General features: G+C 42.0%; 2 protein-coding genes across 7 annotated transcripts in view; both read left to right on the plus strand.

Annotated features, from left to right (window-relative positions):
- The first annotated feature begins 1,064 nt into the window (after positions 1–1,064).
- Positions 1,065–11,241, plus strand: ak6 (adenylate kinase 6). 3 transcript variants are annotated; one of them, XM_030417184.1, is made up of 6 exons: positions 1,065–1,214; positions 1,315–1,390; positions 5,860–5,952; positions 6,250–6,308; positions 9,930–10,075; positions 10,961–11,241. In XM_030417184.1, the coding sequence occupies exons 2-6, from the start codon at positions 1,354–1,356 to the stop codon at positions 11,148–11,150; spliced, it is 525 nt and encodes a 174-aa protein (XP_030273044.1). In that variant the 5' UTR covers positions 1,065–1,214; positions 1,315–1,353; the 3' UTR covers positions 11,151–11,241. The 3 variants fall into 3 exon arrangements, with proteins under 3 accessions (XP_030273044.1, XP_030273045.1, XP_030273046.1); XM_030417185.1 differs by having other exon boundaries at positions 1,069–1,195; XM_030417186.1 differs by having other exon boundaries at positions 1,120–1,390.
- Positions 11,242–11,967: 726 nt separating this feature from the next.
- ydjc (YdjC chitooligosaccharide deacetylase homolog) overlaps positions 11,968–21,524 on the plus strand; it is a 37,656-nt gene continuing 28,099 nt past the window's right edge. The window contains exon 1 of one of the 4 annotated variants that reach the window (XM_030417969.1): positions 11,968–14,481. The gene's annotated coding sequence lies outside the window, so the exon portion shown is untranslated. The remainder of the gene's footprint in view (positions 14,482–21,524) is intronic. The other 3 variants (XM_030417967.1, XM_030417966.1, XM_030417965.1) reach the window with 3 other exon arrangements.

Here is a 21,524-nt window from a genome sequence, read left to right on the forward strand (position 1 = left end):
AACTGCCTAAATGGAAACCAACCCTTAAACAAAGAGACGACTAACCGAACCACCGTAACCTCCAGCCCAAGCTAACACAATAAACTAAAATGACAAAACCCCAGCAACTAACATGCATGGAGGTTGGAGTGAACACTCCTCACAAGTGTGCTGCTGCCTGTGTGTGATCTCCATGCTCACCTGTCCCTGCACTCTCTGCCCATCACCTCCCCCACTTCACCAGAGCACCGATCACTAAGGTGTGCTCAGGTAGAGAGGGAGGAGGGTGCTATGAGAAACATACCTGTGCACAAAGAGACAGAGAGAGACAACAGAAGACACAGCAGAGACACATGTAACAATGGAACACCGCAACCCAAACAACACATTTTTTATTACAGGAAAGTACCCAACTGGACATTGTGAGCAATATAAGGAAGCAAAAACAGTGGAGCAGGTCATGATTTCATGGAGGAAATATGTAAAAGAGAGAGGGGAAATGTACACCAGTTTCCAGAGATTGGGGAGAGCAGGGACAGGGGTTAGGAATCTGCTTGGATACGGGGACACGTAATGAAAGTGACCATTCGTTTTTTGAAAACAACTGGACTGATCAAAAATATAGAACTGAAGTTCAAGGGATTAATTGAGCCAGAAGGAGGCAGTAATGAATAAATGTGATGTTTGTCAGGTTCCTGAAAATGTTGAACATGTTGTTATGAAATGTAGGAAATATGATGTAGAGTGTAGTGAATTACATAGTAGGATATTTAAACTCACCAGAGCTGGAGTTTGGAAGGCATTTTAGGGATGAGTGACAGAAGGAGCGATTGTTACAAGGCTCTCATTATTTTTCTGAAAGATACAGGTTAAAATTGTAAGATATAATGACATGCATGTGTGTATGTGCAGGTGTATACATATGTTTACGTGTGTGTATATATGTAACTTATTGTTTTTTTATTTAATTTGTTTTAATTTGTATATTTTATTTTATCAATCATTTAATTGTAGATTGTAAAATGACGGAATTGACGCCCTGAGGCTACACACTTCGGTACAGTAGGTGGCGGTATGGACCTTCACACGTTGGTTTGCGATCCGCCATTAAATTAGAGAAGAAGAACAACAACAACAAACACCGAAGAAGAAAAAGAAGCAGGCTGTTCGGCGAGGGAAAAATCCAGCAAGCTAGTCACTGACGCCCTCCATTCGGGTTGCTTAATCTTTTTCAGGTTTTTTTCTTGACATTCAGCGTAGAGATTTACTGATTTGTTTAGAATTGCACGAAAAGAATAATTTTCGAAGACATAACAGGACTTCTCTGCCTTTCAGGTTGCCGTCATCAAAACACGTGTTGGCTTCTAGCAAGCTATGAAGATGAGGAAGCAACCAAATATTCTGTTAACAGGTCGGTTTCACTTTTACTGCGTATCTTTAAAGTAGATATGTTCAACTGTTGCATGACAGATATAATTGATAGCATTCATCTATTAAATGAGACCCGCGACTCGTGACATCATGTTAGTTAGAGTTGCGCGTAAAAGTATACGTAAAGTATATACCATAACATATCAGGTTATACAGGAGATTTTGTTTAATGATGGTATATTCGAGTTATTCTGATTTGCATCAACGATCGTATCATGTATAAATATGCGTGTGTCGGCCCCTCTACATGTCAGAAATCCTTTAATGTCCCGCAGACGGGGAACTGTGTTTGTCACAGCAGCGACAGAATATTACTAAAACAGAAACATATTACAAGAACAGAAACAATAGCAAAATAAGCAATACAATTAAAAAGGGAACAAATAAATAGACATATATACATATTTACATGGTATAGTGCAATGTAATCGTTGGATATGAAGTACATTAGCATTATATCCATTTACTTTAAAACTTAACGTATAGTCTACGGTATGTATGCGTTACTTTAACCACCCGCCAAATGTATTTAAAGTAACTTCTTGCATTTGGTGAAATATTTGGTAGGTGGATTGACGAGTTAATAGTAATTGGTTCAACTTTACCAACCTGGTCAGAGCTCACAGGAAGTATGAATGACCTTCCCTTTAAAATTACACTACACTATATTTTTTACATTTTCAGATACATGCATACATACAAATTTAGACATCCAGAAGTTTAAATGACATATGTAAAACACTAAAATTAGTGTGATTAAAGTTCTTTTATTTTTTAAAGAATAGTTCAAAAAATATAAATTACACACAAATCAGGATATAAATGGTAACCGAAACAAAGCAATAGTGTATGTGCTGCATATAAATATAACAGGAACAATAAATAGCAAGAGGGACAAAAGCAATTATTTAACTGAGCAATTTGCAGTATAGCCAGCCGCTGACAGTCCAGCAGTCTGATGAAAGAATGCAGTTGAGCCTTCATTAGCGGCCAGTCTCCCCCCGCCATAGCTAGGAGGAGTTGAACCTCAGTCTGTCTGTTGAGCAGGACTGAGACAGCAGTCTGCTGCTGAACATACTCCTCTGTCTGGTGAGTGTGCTGCAGGGTTTCCCCCAGAAAACATGCTAAGCCTGGTTGGAAGGATGGCCCACCAGCGGCGAAGCATGTTTTTTTTTTTTTTCTTTGTGACAGGGCCTGAAACAGGCCAGCAACTGACTGATGGCAGTGCCCTATCTGTAACAGATTCATGACGTAGTAGAAATAACCCACACCTTTGAACAAAATCCCTTTATTTTATCTGAAATTGTGAGCAGGTTTTAATTTCGGCCTTGCATTCATGTGTTCAGGTCATTCAGATGTTGAAATATATCTGCCAGATATGCCAGTCTTGCACACCGCTCGTCATTTGAGGGCAACTTGGCGCCATCATGCTTCTCATTTGTCAAAAACACTCCAAGTTCCTCCTGCGGCTCATACACACGAGCTAAAATGCTGGACCTCCGTGTGGAGCAATAACTCTGATGCTCCGCTCCCATTTCCTCACACATGATGCGAACACGCAACTTTTTACAGGTCTCATCTTCACAAAGTTTATCATGCGCACAACTTCTTCCAGTACAGGAGCTAGGTCTGCTGGTAACGTCTCGGCAATGAGTGCTTCTCGGTGCAGAAAACAATGCATCGTAGTAGGGATGGGCATTTCAAGCTAAACTACTATTCGATAATCACAGGGAACTAATCGATTATTTTTTAAATAATCTTCCTTGTTCAAGGTACTCTGACACAACTCGAAAAATTTCCTCTCATGTTGTTCTTTCTGGCAATTCCTTGCAAAACATAACGTTTTCTCTGATTGTGTCTCTGTCTACAAAGCACACATTTGCCATAGGTTGTGCATGTCCACTGATATCCATAGATTTATCTAGTTGAACTGCAAATTACCCACTGATGCACAACTTTTCCAGAACCATCTTGTTAATGTAATCCAAGTAAATCCAAATCCAAAAGTAAATCCAAAGGCAAGATAACTGTTATTATACTCTTGTGCTACAAACCGGCAACAGGGCCAGAAGTAGGAGACAGGCTCGTCTACCTGGCCAAAAATGTGTAAAACAGACAGCAAGCACACACCTCATGTCCTGTACATCTACCAACATGTCATGTTTACCATGCAATGCATGTAGATGTTTAATTTAGTTTACATATCTTCAGGGATTTAAAATACTTTTTGTAAACAAAAGTTACCTTTTGCAAAATAAAGTATTTAATGAAAGTTATGTTAACACTTTATCAATCCCAATATCGAAACTGATCAGTTTTTATAATGGCAAGCAATCTGACACGTTTACAAAAGCATTTTATGAAAAAGGGACACATTCTTTTCAAAAGATTGCACTTTTATTTATTTTTTCAAGTGAGTTTGAAGGTGCACCTTTACAATGGCAGGGCAAATTTGTTTAAAATAAAAGAATTAAAATAAATGCAATGCTTTTAATAATTTTTTGTCATTTGAAGTTTGTTTGTTTTTTTCAGCAATATCTATGCGGAATTTTAGGTAGTCAGCGGTGCATTTTGTGTCTCCATCAATGTCCAGATTAGGGCTGGGCGATATGGCTGAAAAATGTAGCACGGTATAAGTGTTTCTTATCAGTCGATATCGATAATTATTGATTTTCTTTTTAACCCATTTGAAATAAGAAAAATCTGACAAATAACCCTTTAAATGGTGACTAGGTGAGATTTTTGGAAAAAAAAATAATTTTCAAGATTTCAGAATCACAATCTAAGACATGAGACAAAATAGTGTAGAAGCTGACATTGCTGCTTGACAATATGTTAATGGGATAGTTCGGGTTTTTTGAAGTGGGGTCATATAAAGTACATGTATATAGTCGGTCTGTTGGCACTTTTGGCACTACATTTTCTCTACTCGCACTGTGTTTCGCCGCTCGCAGATCACCTGTTTCTAACGGAGTTCAGTGAAATCATCGAATGTTCTATTAAACGTATTTTCTATTGATATTGATCACGTGTCTATCGTGATATATATCGTTATTTTTTTATCGCCCAGCCCTAGTCCAGATTATGATCAGACTTTGCTAGTGGTGGCATTGTATGCATCCCTCATAAAAGCATACAGGAGGTCTAGGAGGTTGTCGTGTTTGTCCTGGTGGGGCATAGTGTGCCTTGAATAAAGGAATAACAATAAAGGCTTCAGGGTGTTGTGTTTGCAGCCTCATGTAGTGGTGTGGATGACTTCACAATCTGTCTCTGCATGCACACATGGATGAATGTACCCACAAACAACAATGGCTTGACAGAACGTCCGGGGCATGTAATATTATCAGAGACTCACTTGTGTGTGTATATAGTCTCTTTCAGTTACATGACCTGGGTTGCATCACCTGATGGATGGATAGATAGTTATAGATGGAGAAAGAGAGAGAAAACATGGTACCATGTGGTGAGGGTCCCAACACTGTCCTGCAGAAAAGAGAAAGCCATATCAATAGGATATAGATGGATAGTAGGGCTGGGTATTGTTAAGAACCTCACGATTCGATTTGTTTTCGATTCTGTAGGTCGCAAATGCGATTCGATTCAATATTGACTTAAATGCTTCGATATCGATTCAGTAATAAGTAGAAATAAACAAATAATTCATTAGAGTACCTGTTAATAATTTTTTAATTTAAAAAAGTAATCTTAAATTATAAATCTTTCCTCTAGGAAGTTCTAGTTCGAACTGAAATGTAAACAAAGGTACTCGATGTGTTTAGTTATAAAATAGTGAAACCATAGTTAAGCTGAGAAAGTGCCATTGTTTCTGGGACTGCATGGTACATTTTTGTCTGACATAAACATAGAAATGACCGCAGTCCCTCCGCCCTCCGGCTAGACACGAGGTAAACGTTGACACTGACCTCCCTCTCTCCCCGGAGGAGAGTGCTACTCGCGGGCGCGTGGTGCAGCGGCCAGGGTGAGACCGGCTGCGCTGGGAGTTTACAGTCTCCGAAAGAGCGGTGCGTCAGACATCGGCTACACACCTCCTGTTTCCACGGCGCATCACCCGCTGACCCTCGAGCGAGGTCGCGGGCGAGCCGCTTCCAGCTGCTGGAGGCGGGGACCAAGAGGTCCGGCGAGGGACTGCGGGTGGTCGCTTGCCTGAATCGATTCAGAGGATTTTAAGAATCGATATTAAATTGGGAAAAAATATATTGCAATGCATTGATGAATCGATATTTTTACCCACCCGTAATGGATAGATTAACACAATACCTGCTGTTTTTAAAAAAAAAAAAAAAAAAAAAAAAAAGTTACCAAGTCTAACAAAGATGAAAAAAGAGCACAGAAACGCACTACACAGATCAAGCTACAGGAGAGGCTGGCATTCTCGTCAGTGCCGTGTTTGATCAATGAAAGCTCAAATGTTAATACTCTCTCTGACAGGAACCCCCGGTGTTGGAAAGACTACTTTAGGAAAGGAACTGGCCCAGCGGACAGGGCTGACCTATGTTAACATTGGAGACCTGGCCCAGGAAGGTGAAAACTTTAACCAACTTTCATAACAAATGGATATAAAAGACTGTGCTACCTTAGGGTTTGACATCAGGGACTCGGGCCCGTAACCAAGTACACCTGACCTCAAAGGCCAGTATATTTAATTATAAGTGTACTGTACTTATGCCCGGGTCCGCTTGAAAAGGTGGTCTTGAACACGGTTCGTATCAGATGTGAAAGCAACTGAACTTAAACACGGAAGTGAACATTTAAGAAAGTAAATACAATATGATGTGTCATCCTGAGGCTTTTCTAATTATCCTGATGCTCTTTCCCCAGGACAACTTTATGATGGCTACGACGAGGAGTATCAGTGCCCCATCTTGGATGAGGACAGGGTGAGCTGAACTCCACATGCTAGCTTTGAACCTGGTCAGTGTTTCGCCTAGAATTTTTTTCAGGCCCGGTGGTACCCACCGAAAAAACCCTAAACGCACGAGACGCGAAATACAGCAATAACAAACATTTACATTAAAAATCATTGTAGGCCTATATTGCTGAATGATATCACTTAAATGAAATCATTAGGCTTAATCTAACCTTTAATCAAAGTTGCATGGGCCTGAAAGGCTGCGGCATGGTGGTCTGGACCCATATGAGCATCAAGCACATCTTTTCTGTACATTGCAGAAGGGATCTCAATGAAAACCCTCTGGGATGGACCTCTTTTAACGGGCTGCTTATGCTGACGGCATAAGCGACAAAACATCCCTACACATAATTGAGATTCTATCAGTTATAAATATTTTTTTTAACAAACACATAAGTTTCTTATTCAGTCTACAGGGTTCTCCCCAGAAATTTGTAGTGTAGCGGCGCACCGTCTGTGTGTGTGTGGGGGGGGGGGGGGGGGGGGGGGGGCGAACGCTCGTCAACGTCAGTCCCGGGGGAGGGGGGGGGAGACACGGACACTCATCGCCGTCAGCCGGGAGCTCCTAGCCGTCAACTGGGGGACGGACGCACGCACGCACGCTCGCTCGCTCGTCGTACTCACGCACGGAGTATAGTGGCGCTGACCTAGTGGTATAGCGGCGCAGCGCCGCTGTTCCACCGTCTGGGAAGAACCCTGTTCTATTATAACAGAGGTATACATTTGACAATGCCTGGGAAAACTAGCCTATTGTCTGTGTTATTTTCATCATTACTGCTTACCAAAAAAAAAATGAGAGAGAGAGAAGATCCTCAATCAGAACAAAAATATAAGCTAAACAACAAATTGTAAACTTAACATGGGGAGTGTGGTACAACCAAGGGCTGTAGTTATGGTTATTAAGCCATTCGGGATCACAGCTAGATGTTATGTGTTTAACGTTAGCTGTATTCTTTTTTGGGTTGGGTCAACGTTACCAGTTGGTCCAGGCCCGCGGTCACCCTTCGGACGGGGGTTGGCAGTCGGACTGGCGTCACCCGTCGGACAAGGGTCGGCAGTCGGACCGGTGTCAGGGGCAGTAATGGTCCTGGAGCAGCCCCCCTCTCCACTACAGTCTGCCCCCCTTTCTTCCGTCTCACCTGCACCTGTCATTTTTTTCTGGAGTTGCCTCTGTTACTCTCCCATCGTCTATTTTCCTTGGCTCCGGAGTCTGGCAGAAGAATTTCTTTATATTAAGTTGTCTGTCACCCGCGATATTTTTTCTTTTCTTCGGTGGCGCCATAGTTGGTTAGCTTACAAACCTTAAACATCCCAGAATGCCCACGCTCTCAGCAGCGGTACTCGCATCGTTACCAGGCAACGAAGCAGGTTGACTCGCGTTACGCTGCACAGAGGCGCTCCTAATGTAAATGATTATTGATTTATAAATGAATTGATAGGTGGCTTATTTTTGGCATATTGATTTTTTTTTTTTTGGCCTGGCGGCCCGCCAGGCCTGTGCAGTGGAAGGGGAAACACTGCTGGTTATGACCTGCCAGTCTATACTGCACAAAACAACTGATGTGGAACCACTGCAAAACTCTGCTTCCTTGTTGTCCCTTTGGTTACATTTTGATTCCCTCTGTAAGATCAGTTAACAATTTCAAAATCGAAGCAGCAGAGGTCAAGACATCCTCAATTTTAATTGATATGTTCTTTCTTATTATTCTTCAGCCTACTTGTTTTACAGTTAAATTAGGGCTGGGCGATATGTTTTGTCACGATATGTCTTTTTTATATTGATGTCGATAATTATCACGATATATACACTACTCACAATAAGTTAGGGATATTGTTATTTACATGAGTGCTTTTCCTATTTGGTCTGAATTTTAATGAAATAAGTAAAAGTTCCCTTTGATATTACTAATAATGAATGAGAAGAAACACCATTTTCATTAGTTTAATATTTATTACCCCAGAAATTTAGGATAGCCCCAAATAACAAAAATTGACAATGTGCCACAATGACAGCTTGACAGTGACGTCTCATGCTCCTCACTAGCCTCATGATGTTGTTCTGAGGCAAAGCGTTCCACTCCTCCACAAGTGCTACACGCAGTTCTGCCAGGTCACGTGGGGGTGAGGTACGATCATCCAGTCTCTGCTTCAGCTGGTCCCAGACGTGCTCTATGGGGTTCAGGTCAGGGGACATTGCTGGCCATACCATATGAGGCACTCCGACTTCCTGAAGTCAAGCGGTCACAATTCTGGCACGATGTGGTGGAGCATTATCATCCATGAACAGAAAGTTGGGGGTGTGCTGGCGGAATTGGGGGATGATGATGGGTTCTATGATGTCTCTGAGGTAAGAACGTGCAGTGACTGAGCAATCTACAATAACCAAATCTGTTTTGCGCTGACTGGTGATGCCTGCCCAGACTGTTAGACCTCCTCCACCAAAGGGAACCCTGGGGACCATGTTGACCTCGGCGTATCGCTCACCTCGCCTTCTCCAGCAACGCTGACAACCATCATTTCTGTGCAAGGTGACCTGACACTCATCAGTGAACAGGACGGTAGACCACTGCTGCATTGTCCAGGTCACATGGTCTTGTGCCCACTGCAAACGTTCACGGCGGTGTCTTGGTGTCAGTGGAGTCACCTGCAACGGTCGTCTGGCATTCAAGCCAAAGCGGTGGAGTCGGTTTCGAATGGTTTGTCTGGAAACCCTAGTACCCCTCACATCTCGTAACTGGGCCTGCAGCTGTGTGGCAGTTGCATAACGATGTCTGAGTGCATAGGTCCTTAGGTACTGGTCATCGTTGCGGTCTGTCACTCGTGGGGCTCCACTCCTGGGTCTGTCAGCAAGTCTGCCAGTAGTTCTGTGTCTTGATGCAAGTCTGCTGATGACACTTTGAGACACACCAAGTTCACGAGCAACATCTGACTGCCTGCCACCGACCCGAAGGCGCGCTATGGCCAGGTGGCGCTGCTCGTCCGTTAAGTGACGTCGTGTGTTCATGGCTGTTTTGAATGATGAACTTGGAATGACTTACTGACAATACCAGCTTTTTATACCCACAGAATGTTGAAATTGATGCCACATTGAAAAGGGTTGTCTTTTAGTTTTTTGGTATTGGCCCCAATATGTAAGGCACACTGTACACAGCGAGACCATTACGTGGAAAACACAAAATGAGGTGTGTTTGTCACCCCAATACAATTGCCTCCCTATCCCAAAACTCTCTGAAGTGAAACAAACACCGTATGTATGAAATCCACTGAGTCTCTCACAATATCCCTAACTTATTGTGAGTAGTGTATATGTATATATACTACACCACTGATACTGACAGACTGCACACCTGTTTAGAGATGACATTACAGTCAAGTATGTGTTTGTGTGTGTGTGCGTGTACTCGTACAGCTACCTTTGTGAGTTTGAGACCTTTGGATGTCTTGCAATGTCTTCCAGTATGATCTAAAAATATTGATAATTTTAGATATTTTTAATAAGAAATGTTTAATAATTCCCGCTATACCACTGATTCCCCCCCCCCCCCTTTTTTTTCTTTGCTTTAACCCCTGCATTGATGTGATTGTGCAGGTGGTTGATGAGCTGGAAGAAAAGATGGCAGAAGGTGGCGCAATTGTTGACTATCATGGCTGTGACCTGTTCCCTAAACGCTGGTTTCACATCGTCTTCGTCCTACGCACAGACAACACCCAGCTGTACACACGGTTAGAGAGCAGGTAATTTCCACTTCATTTATCATGTATGCTGAACCTCAATAAATGTATGACTATGGCTACCTGACTTTAAGCCTGTGGACCATTGAGCTTGAAATTTCAGATTTCGGTTCTTGTCTTTTGAACAATTCAAACCTTGTGCAGAAGCTAAGATCAAAAAGTGGCTAATGGTATGCCGCTCTCCGCTCAACCCAAGAAAGTCAGTTTGTCATTAAACTGATCACCCTGTGAAAGGACATAATTAGAAAGCCTACACACCCAACAGTCCCCAATACTCAAACAGTAGAGTTGGTCCGAATATTAGAATATTACTTGGCTTGGTGACTTATATTGAGAAAGACGATGTAGTTCACAGAGCAAAGGAACACACAACTAAAAGGTATTAACTTTCTTTACAACAAACTGTGACTTTCATTATTATCTTTTAAAGTGACAATTTATGTGAGTTATGTAATTCATGGCAAAATTCATAGGGTGGTACAGAAGTCAATTCATAGGGTCATTGACTTCTGTACCAATTTTTTCCCATGGGGCACTCAAAACTACATCTCTCTGTCAGTGTTCATCAGGTGCTACCCCAACAGGTGGTTATCTTCTTGTATTACATTTGAAGCTAATTTTACATGGTAAATGTTTAACCCTGTGATTCCACTGAGTAAGTCTCTGTTACTGAAGTATGCAACGCTGTTTTGTTCTGTCTTTCACTTGGCTTCATACCCCTAGCGGGAGCGTTTCAGGAGCAGAGAATCATGCCAACCTGCTTTTGTTGACTTGTTCAAATTGTGCTTATTCCGTAATTTCTCCTTGATTTTTGTGCTTCTACTGTGGTAACGTAGGCTACATAGTTAAATTGTTTTGTTGTTTGTCTCCCTACTGTGTGACTGACAGAGGTTACACAGGGAAGAAGCTGCAGGACAACGTGCAGTGCGAAATCTTCCAGACCATCTATGAGGAGGCCATGGAGGCGTATAGTGAGGATATTGTCCACCAGCTGCCCAGCAACACTCCTGAGGACCTTGAGAAAAACCTGGAGCAGATAGCACAGTGGACTGAGCAGTGGATGAAGGACCATAACTAGAACCTGAACCCTGCTGGCAGGGTTCCACTGGCAAGACTTTCAACTAAAGGTTTTTGTACAAATAAAAATTAAGTGTGGTAATTTTTTTAAATCTGCATTTATTTTCATAGATTATACATTATTTTTTATTTTTTTTTTTATTTTTTTTTTATTTAGATGTTTTGAAGTATAATCACTTATTTCATTAGGCTGTTCTACCTACCTCTAGAATTGCATCAAATTTGGGTCATGTCAAAGAACGAGCAGTGCTGCAATGATGTCATGATATTTTATAAATGTGAAACTGTAATCTCACCATGTTTTAGGGGAAACTACATAAGTTTTACTGTGGGTACAGTATCCAGTATATAATACATGGAGGAGCAGTGCCACCACCACCTCTTTTCAAAGTCTTTCAACAGGCAGGCTGAATATTCCATGTTCAGAATCAGCATCAGAATTCCATTATTGTCCCACAAACGGGGACATTTCTTTGTGACAGCAGCCAAAGGACAGTAATATTACAAAAACAATAATAGTTAGAGCTGTCCCAAACGATTATTTTTCAAACGATTAATCTAGCGATTATTTTTTCGATTAGGTAACTAATCCAACGATTAATTTAACGTTGCATGACCAAACAAAAGAAACGTAGTAACTGTAACTGTCGTTGGTAACTTATATGAGGAAAAAAATACCGCAGTTGTAGGCGGAGCAGCGTCTGTCCTCCCGCCTGTCCTACCAACTCTTCATCACATTTCTGCCCGAAAAACAGCGTCTGTCACCGGCAAAAACCTTTAACTCACTCAAGTGGTTGTGTTGATAGAAATCTCCGCGATGGTCAGCCCTCCCGACCGAGACTTTCCCCCAGAAAACAGCCTCCGTCCTCGCAAGTGACAGTAACGCAGCGACCTGTTTACTGATGGCAATTATGTAATAATGTAATCTAACGCGAAAAAATCAACTCTTTCACCTTAGAGGGATGTTTAGGGGGCCGGGTTCTCAATCACTACACATTATAAACGGTCCGTGGGTTTAGATTGACGGGGGAGACCTGGGAAACACCCCGACGTCATCATTATGACGTGTACCGTCACATCTCTTTAGGAACAGCAGCGCAGCTTTCTGTGTGAATTACATGGCGGTTTGTCCTTATTCTAGTGCTGCTTTGCTCTTTGTGAATGACCAACGGCGGAGAATTGACGAACCGCCGCTGTGGCGTTAATGCAGCGTCTCTGTGTGAGAGGGGCTATTCTCAGCCTCCGCAGGTACTACCACTTCCTGTTTGGGACAACGCGTTGACGCAAATTATTCATGTTGACGAATTTATGTTGTCAATTACGTCGACGCGTCGTCCCAGCCATAATAATGATAATAATAATAGTAGTAAATACAATTAATATAAAAAGGTAAAGAAATACGATAGACTTGTATATACATATAAACATAATATCGTACAAAATGAACATGCAATTATAAACAGTGTGGCAGTGAATTGTTATCTACAAATAATAAATATGGGTATTAAAAAAACTGGATGTTAAACAGATCCAGGTATTGCTCAAGCCAAGAGTCCCAAGAGAAGCAGCCCGGTTAACGTACCTTCTAGTTTAGAAGAATTCTCTTAGTTGATAAGCAACCGAAAATCCAGAGCCGTTCAGCAGTGGCCCCAGCATCTGGTTTTGACCCAGCAAGCCTGCAATGGGACAAACTGAGAAATGAACAAGTAAGAAACTTCAACATTAGAGATATTACTTCTGATCAGTGTTTTAACAGCTGGACCAGTCCCAAAGCAGGTGAAATAATGAGCCCTGTTTGCCACAGTTGTGCCAGCATAACTATTGCTGACACAGGTAATATGTGCTCTACTCACAATCTCACACATTTAGAAGAGCTCAGCGCCACCCACCAAATTGCATTCCACTGAGTAGCAGTCAACGAAATATTCAGGCCATGCTCCCAAGCCCACTGGACACGAGAAGATGCATTTGAAGCTGCCCATTAAGCTATAAATGACAAGGTTGTCTTCTTAAATAAAAGGCTAGTCCCATTCCAATCATGGGGCAAGGGCAATTCCTACTTTACATTTCTGATTTATAACAGACGACAGCTGTGCATATGTTAATAAAAGAAGAATCCATAAGGTCAAACTGGGTTTAAGTTGTTGAAAAGGTATGGTTTTATCAGCAAAGATCTGTCCAATTGTTTCAATGCCAAGGCTTTGCCCATTTATTACTTAGAGTGTGCACTCAAGCTGACAGGATGGGATTACACCAGATGGGACAGAATGGAAGACCCTCAGTTCTCAATCTTCTGTGCATCTGTTTTAGAATAGAGCATGAAAACCTGATAATAGGATCATCCAGTGACAGTGGGGATCTGAGATGGTACCAAAATGACACTATGATGGAGGATATGTTTTTATATTTGTGGATATGATTGTTTTCTCCAGCCACTCCCAGCTGCCTTTCAATCTGCCCATGACTTTATTCTGATGAGTCACAGCTTGAACACATTAACATGCCAATATTCTGTCAGTCAATGCGCCCCTTAGTGACACAGGAAATGTAATGTTTTTCCATATCATCTTATATCCATATTCACCTCAAATTTCATGAGAAAATCCTTAAATTCATCAGTCATTTCCTGTGGCCAGTAGGTAGTACACTAGGTAGTTAACATTGGCATGTAGGTGTCTTCAGGATGGGACTCTTATCAAACCTCTAAAGTTTGGGGCAGATTGGACAAGTATGCTGAAGTGAAACCAACTTCCTGTTAAATGTTGAAGCCTTGAAAAATTGGTCTTGTTGCCATTGGCACACTCTGCAATGTTAATGCAATAGCTTAGAAACCTTTCCTTTGTTTACAGTGCACAGACCCGCGTGATCAGGTTAATCTTTAACAACAAAATTATAATAATTATCATTTCTACACTTAAAATACTGTCAGCCCTGGCACCATTGGTGCTCAGCCCGAGTAAATGCCCTGCTAGAAGAAGTTATTGAGTTGCCATTACATTACAGACAACAGAAACAATCAGCACCATCAGCAGGTTTGACTTAAGTCATGTGGAAAGGAAGGTTTCACTGAGTGACACTAAACACACTGAGAGGTTTTGGATGGAACACAGGAAAGACTGCCAAGCAGATGGGTCTGAAGGAGCTGCTATACACCGACCAGTATTAACAGTGTGTACTGCCGAGACAGTATTTATCCAAGACAGTAGGTGGCGGCAGCATAAGCATCTTTTAAAGTTGTTTTGTTGTCTGTCAAATAAGCGAAGAAGAAGACGAGGAGAAGGCGGGGTTGCTTGTAAGAGGATTTGGAGTACATGGACGGACGCGTGTAATGGGTAAGTTTGAATTTATTTGATGTGCGGGTCTGTGACACCTGTCTGTTGTGTTGCGGCGGGTCACACGACTAAGACACGGAAAAGGAGGAGGCAAATGTAACCGGTCTGTCGCCCGGTTAAGTGAAGTTCCCGAGTAATGGCCAGGCACAGATATCCGAATGCGAGCGGATGACCAACGCCGGCCAGTGCAGGATGTGAGGGACCCGGAAGTCAGTTCGTTGGGTTGTAGTCCGTCTTTTTGATGTAGGCACTTACGTAGCTAAAGGTCATGACTGCGAGCTTCACCGGTCAGAGTTCAACAAAGTTTAAGTCCAAACAAGCGATTTTACTTAGCCACCGGATGTGAATGTTCTGTGAGCCCCCGCTCGGTCCATATGTTAAGGGATAGTTCGGGGGTTTTGATATGAATCTGTATGGCATCCCCGTCAGCAGTGTCGTGCATCAACACTGACTTAACGTTACCCCCGACAGTGTCCTGTGCGCCGAGTTCTTTCCCGGTTTTGGTGCTGACGTAAGTAGTCCGGCAAGTTGTCTGTGGTCATGAAAATAAAGCCTTTTTCTTCTCAAAACAAATGTGTTAATAAGAGTGATTCATTTGCATCACAAAACCGTTGTCCACGAAAAAGTCAGACCTCATAATCGCTTTGTGCTGTTCTGTCTGGATTCGATCACTGCGCGCTGCTGCCAGCCTGTTTCACTGTGTTTACTGCTCAGAAAGTTAACATGTCTGACTACGACACCGACGATCATGAAGACTTAGACTTTAGCACAGAGCCAAGGGGGTATTATGAACCCGAATACACTGATGCCGAAATTCGAGAGAGGAGGGACAGAGAAGTGGTACAAGTTGAAGCTGGAGCCACAGCTGGAACCGTGAGAGACCGGTTGACAGACAAATGGTGAAATGTGTGCGGAGATTCAGCCAGATTTTTGTTGTTACAGCCTGGATAGTCACAAGTCCTCACCATTTTTAGGGCCCGAGCAGGGAACCTGCAAGGACCCTATTGTATTTCAAATGATTCTTTCTTTCTTTCTATTTTTTTTTTTTTCTTCGGACGAAATGATCGCATTTTTCACTGCTTGAACATACCCCAAAACTCACCAAACTTGGAATATAAGTCACACCGGGCGAAAATTTTTATAATCTTTTGTCGTCCTGAATTTCCACCACTAGGTGGCGCTGTTATTAAAGAAAGTGCATTCAGTGAATTGTGCTGAATCTCGTGGTATAGGCCACGCCCATTTCCGCCTACCGTTTTTTTTTTGCTATATCGCAAAATGTCGAAAACCTACTTTTTCGAACTCCTCCCAGGCGATTTTACCGATTTGCACGAAACTTGGCACACAGCATCTGTGGACCCTCCTGACAAAAAGTTATTAAGGGATTCTAATTAAAACAAATAATTTTAAAGTTATTAAATAACAACTTCCTGCAGATTTGGTTCAAAACAGGAATTGTTGGATATTTCCACAGTGGTCAGGTCTAATGACATGAAACTCAGGATACTACTTCCCCATGAGCCCCTGAGCAAAATTTTAGGCGATGACCACAAGGTGGTGCTCTTTAAATTGAAGTATTTTATATCTCCACAACGGTTCTTCGGATTAATTCGAAACTTTCTACATTTATTGTCAGTGCCGTCCTGAGGACAGCTGATAAAGGGTTTACCCATCCGCCACTTGGTGGCGCTCTGGTGCCAGTTTAATTTTATATTTGGCCCTGTGCCCACACCATAACACTTATGGAAATGCATGCATATTGTGTTGAAAACAGACAATCTTGCATATCTTTACAAAATACTGTCTGATTATCACATAAATGTTCATCATTGTGTGGTATGGCCTGATGAGGCTTTGTGTAAAATTTGGTGCAAATTGGCCAATAGGTGGCGCTCTTAGTGTCAATGGGATTAAATGGGGAAATCTTCAAGTCCTCTTCAAAACTCATCGACCTTCAACCTCTCCTTGTCTCTCATACTTTGAGCTAGACACACCATTCTAACTTTTAAAGAGTCAGAAGACCTCAAACTATTGGGCATGTATTCAGTTTTTAAAAATCTTTTACGGTTTTCAAATCATCACAATTTTAGTTTTAAGGATTTGTAGGCTGTCTTCTGATTTTATAGTGGGTGTGTATTGCGCAGTGTTGGGCACGTTACTTTACACGTTACAAAGTAATTAGTTATAGTTACAAGTTACTTCTCCCAAAAAGTAACTGAGTTAGTAACGGAATTACTCCACTATAAAAGTAATTAGTTACCAGGAAATTATCTATTGCGTTACTTTTATTTCTTCCCCCTTTTGAGCTTGGCATTCATTTTAGCTACTTGGCATCTACATATGTATTTAGAAAATGTATTTCTGCATGGCGGACCGGCACCTGCTCTTCCCGATATTTTACCAATGAGTGCTCTGAAGGAGTGTGAGTCAACTGTTGATAACAGGAGCAAGTTCTCAACAACATACCTGTCTATCATTGCATTCAGTTCAGTCTGTGTCACAAGTTTTTGTGAATCTGTTAGCGGAGCACACCTTAGCCACACCTGGCCTGCTATCATCATCAACAGTGTCAGCAACAGAGTTTTGGCCAGTGTTAGTTTTGTAGAAGCGTGTGCCACTGAGAGATGCTTCATTAGATCAGAGTTGCTTACAACGGACATGGACAAAGGAGATTAAAGTAGTGTCTGTACTTCCACTTTGAAAACGTTAACTTTCCCTCCGGACTTGCTATTGCCACAGTTCACCTCTGCTAGTTTGAGTGTGTGAAGCTGCTGTGTGCGTGTGTGGCTTGTGTGTAAACCGAACATTGCCACTGATTGGCTTGAGAACTCTCACTCAACGTTAGAGAGCCAATCATCATCACTTATGCGGTTGTCTCGGCCCTCCCTCCTCCCTCACCGGAGGAAAAAAAATACAGCTCTGCAGCTCCAGTGGCTGAGAGCCGAGTCTGATGACAACAGCTTCAATGATCAGCTTCAGTTTGTAACGCGCCACATTTAATAGTCGGTAACGGCGTTGTAACGATGGAAATAGTAATTGGTTAGATTACCCGTTACTGAAAAAGTAACACTGTTAGTAACGCCGTTTATTCTAACGCCGTTATTCCCAACACTGGTATTGCGTGAACTAGAATGCATGACATCATCGATATAGTGGACAGCAGATGGAAGAACTGGAGAAAAAGTTCTCTTCAGCTTGATTTGGATCCCACATCTTTTACTTTACATAGACAAAATAGAAATGTAGGAAATCTTTCTTTCTTTTAGCTGATGTTCTTATTTCAGATGTAGGACTTACACTTTTGGCTATTAAAGCCCCAGAGGGACAAGCACAACAGCAACTCCCCCAACTATTTAATTGCATCATGCCTCGTGTGCACATTCTCTTCAGCCAGCTCCAGAGGCGGACCATCGACTCAGTCTTTGTCTGGGGAATCATGCAGCAGGTCACACAGTTTTTCTGACTTTATCGTACATTATTTCACACCGGCAACAGCAGTCCACCGAATTATATATAACGACTTCCTCAGCGGAAGGTGTTGCTTGAGCATGCCCCGACGGCAGCATGGCCCGACTGCAGCATTCATCAACGGCAGTATGCCCCGACGCGCGTGGACTGCGAGGGCCCATTCAACGCTGCTTGCAGCTTTAATTATATATATTTTTATATAGCTTATATAAGCTTATAAACTTATCGCTAGCTAGCTCTCACGTTAGCCCTCTCGCGTTGCTGTGGTCGTTGGTCCGAGCACGTAAAACACTGCCAAACAACTGAAAAAAGTGTTGGATTCGTGCGCGGCTGTCAGCTGGCGGCAGCGCGCGGTGATACGAATCGAGAGAAAATAGCGCCAAGCGATTATGAGGTCTGACTTTTTCGTGGACAACGGTTTTGTGATGCAAATGTATCACTCTTTTGAACACATTTGTTTTGAGAAGAAAAAGGCTTTATTTTCATGACCCCAGACAACTTGCCGGACTACTTTCGTCGGCACCAAAACCGGGCAAGAACTCGGCGCACAGGACACAGTCAGGGGTAAGTCAGTGTTGATGCACGACACTGCTGACGGGGATGCCATACAGATTCATATAAAAAAACCCGAACTATCCCTTTAAGTGGACGCCCCTGTTTTGCATATTAGCCACAGTGGAACCGGACCTTCTGGAGGCAGTGTGGTGACTGTGGCTATAACTATACCGGCTTTTGAGGAGCGATCATCGACCAACCATGAAATAAACAGTAGTACTATTTTGTCATCTATGACATTCATTTCTCCATGTCTTTACAGTAGAAACACTTATGAATATACTAAACAGCTAAACTACCTTGGTTGAATTGAACCACCAACCACCCTGCTGGAAAAACCAGCACCAAGACCAGCACCAAAACATAACATATGCCAGCATATGTTGTGTTTTGGTGCTGGTCTATGTTGTGTTTTCCAGGAGGGCAACCATGTCTTGTTCCTGTGTCACCGGCGCCTTTTAAAGTTGGTAGGGGTGTGTTCCATTCACCAGAGGATTGTTTTGTGGCCTAACTGTGGTGACCGCTCAGTTAGTCAATGGGAGATGCATGGAAAAACACACTAAAACCTTACATATACACACCATATGAATTCTGATGAAGAATTGCCTCCACAAAATGAAAGAACATACTTCCTTAGGTTAGGCTGACGACTTTTTTCCTTTAGTGTCGACATGTTGATATGGTAAGGGTAGGCTCCTGTTTGCAGTGTAATTGCAGCAATATTTAGTCAGATCTGCCTTGTTTCTTCATAATCCCCTGTCAATAATTTTGGGGGGGATTAGTTAACCTACTCTTTTTTTCTTCGTTGTCTTCTGTAGTTTAATTGTGGCAGATCACAAACCAACATGTTAAGGTGCATGCCTTCACAGACTGTACTCAGGCTTCAGGTTACATTCTAATATCATATAATGTACCACCACCACCCCGCCCATCCCCTTCCCTGTCCAGGGAAATCAAACCAGCGACCTCCCGATAACGAGACGCTGGCTCTACCCCTGAGTCACAGCCACTCAAGGATTGTCCTGTGGCTGTGTCCAAATTCAGGGGCAGCATCCTTCAAGGACCCATCCTTCGCCGCCAGCAAAGGCAGGGTCCTTCAGAGAGACCTGCAGGCAGCGTCAGCCTGTTGTTAAATGGGACAGTCTACCCTTCGGAGCATTTCCTGGTTGCGTCATCGGATGTTCCCACCCCTATCCGTCTGTCACTATTTCTGCAGCCCAGGTCCGTGAAAGTGACAAGAAGAGTAAAGTTTGACTGTCAGATCTGTTTGAGCTATAGGTATTCCTGATTTCCTTTTTAATCCTCCTGCTTGTGGAGGAAGAGGAGAAGCGGCTCTGATTTATCTCCGGCTGAGAGGACCGTGGAGAGGTAAACCTGTTATTGAACCCACATAATGTTATCAATATTATCATTATTAGCTAGCTAACAATTTGGGTTAATTAACATACCGATACATTACGTTAATGCTGACATATAAACTGCTGATCGCCATATATGGTTTTAATTTAGATTTTAACCGCATTGTATTTAAAGTGTTTGGTAGATAGTTTTGTTAGTTGTAATTTATTATGATTATTATGATTATTTTAATTAGAGTATGAAATTATAATTCTTGCCTCTTTCTTAAAACATTCTTAATGACATTGCAGCCGTGGATGGAGTCAGAACTGCAGACCCAGTTGACGGACGATGTGGTGGACAGAGGAGACTGGACCCCTAAACACCCTGAGTACCGACCCAGATGATGTCCCACTGACACCATCCAGCCCAGCAGCACTGCAGGGACTCCTGCTCAGCCTGTTACTGTCCATCATCTGTAACTTTTTTAATATTGTTTTTAATAATAATTGTTTTTGTTAATAGTTAATAATAATCTGTAAATAGTTATTTATGCTCTAATTTTGTAAATAGTTGTAAATGTTAAGACCTTAATAATAAAATAAAACATTCAATCTCTTGTTGTCCCTGAGAAGTAGCACTTGATGCCGTTTGCTGTTATTAATTGTAAGTTGTAAATACTGAATGGAATGGACAATGTGCAACAATAAAACAATATTTTATTTCATGAATTATATAAAATGAACAATTATGAACAAATAATTTAAAAATAACTAAATAACAGAGATAATGTCAGGAATGTCCTCTGGAGCAGAGAAGAACCTCTCTGTCCTCTCTGCAGCCTCATGTCCTTCATCCTCGAAGCAAGAGAAAAGGTAAACACAAGATCACATTAACACAGGGATGCAAATCAGGACTGACAAATCGGCTATTTATTAATATATATTATTGCCTTACTCCCATCCAGCCGCGGCAGAATGTTTCGCCCTATGAACAAATGTTCTGACCTCGGACAGTGATGAAGCTCTCTGTTTACTCCCTAAAACACAATGAAATGTATAACAGACAAAAGAGTTCTAATACAGCAAAAAAAATATATAATCATCATAAGGATAATCATAAACTTAGCTCTTTATTCCAACTAGACTTTACACGGATCACAACCTGATATAAATATGTTCATCTTGGTCAATTTATGTACATGAAGTAAAACGAGTCTATAACATCTCCACAGTCACAATACGATATAAGATATAAGTCAGCCTCTGACCGTCTAATGGTTGAAAGTAAAAGACATCAAGCTGAGCATTACCAACGTATTTTAACTGATATTTTGAGGTTTTATGGTTCCTTGAAGTTTAACATATCTGGCGTTTGACGCTGAAATGAGTAAAAACCGAGAATAGACCCAATACTTACATTTGAATGCAAGATCTGTGCCACTTGAGGTTGCCATTATTTGTTTATTTATTTCTTCTCTTTGAGCGTGCAATGAATCTTGGGCAATTTGTAGCCGCGAAGGATAGTAGCGGTGTGTCCTCCAGGAAAAGGCAAAAGAGGCATTTGTGGGGAGCATTTGGAGGACACTTTGAATTTAGACAGGCTTTGCGCGGCTTAGTGACGTAATTGCACTTGAAATACGCACTCCGAAGGATGCTGCCCCTGATTTTGGACACAGCCAG

Source organism: Sparus aurata, chromosome 5 (genome assembly GCF_900880675.1).
Source record: "Sparus aurata chromosome 5, fSpaAur1.1, whole genome shotgun sequence".
Lineage (NCBI taxonomy): Eukaryota > Metazoa > Chordata > Actinopteri > Spariformes > Sparidae > Sparus > Sparus aurata.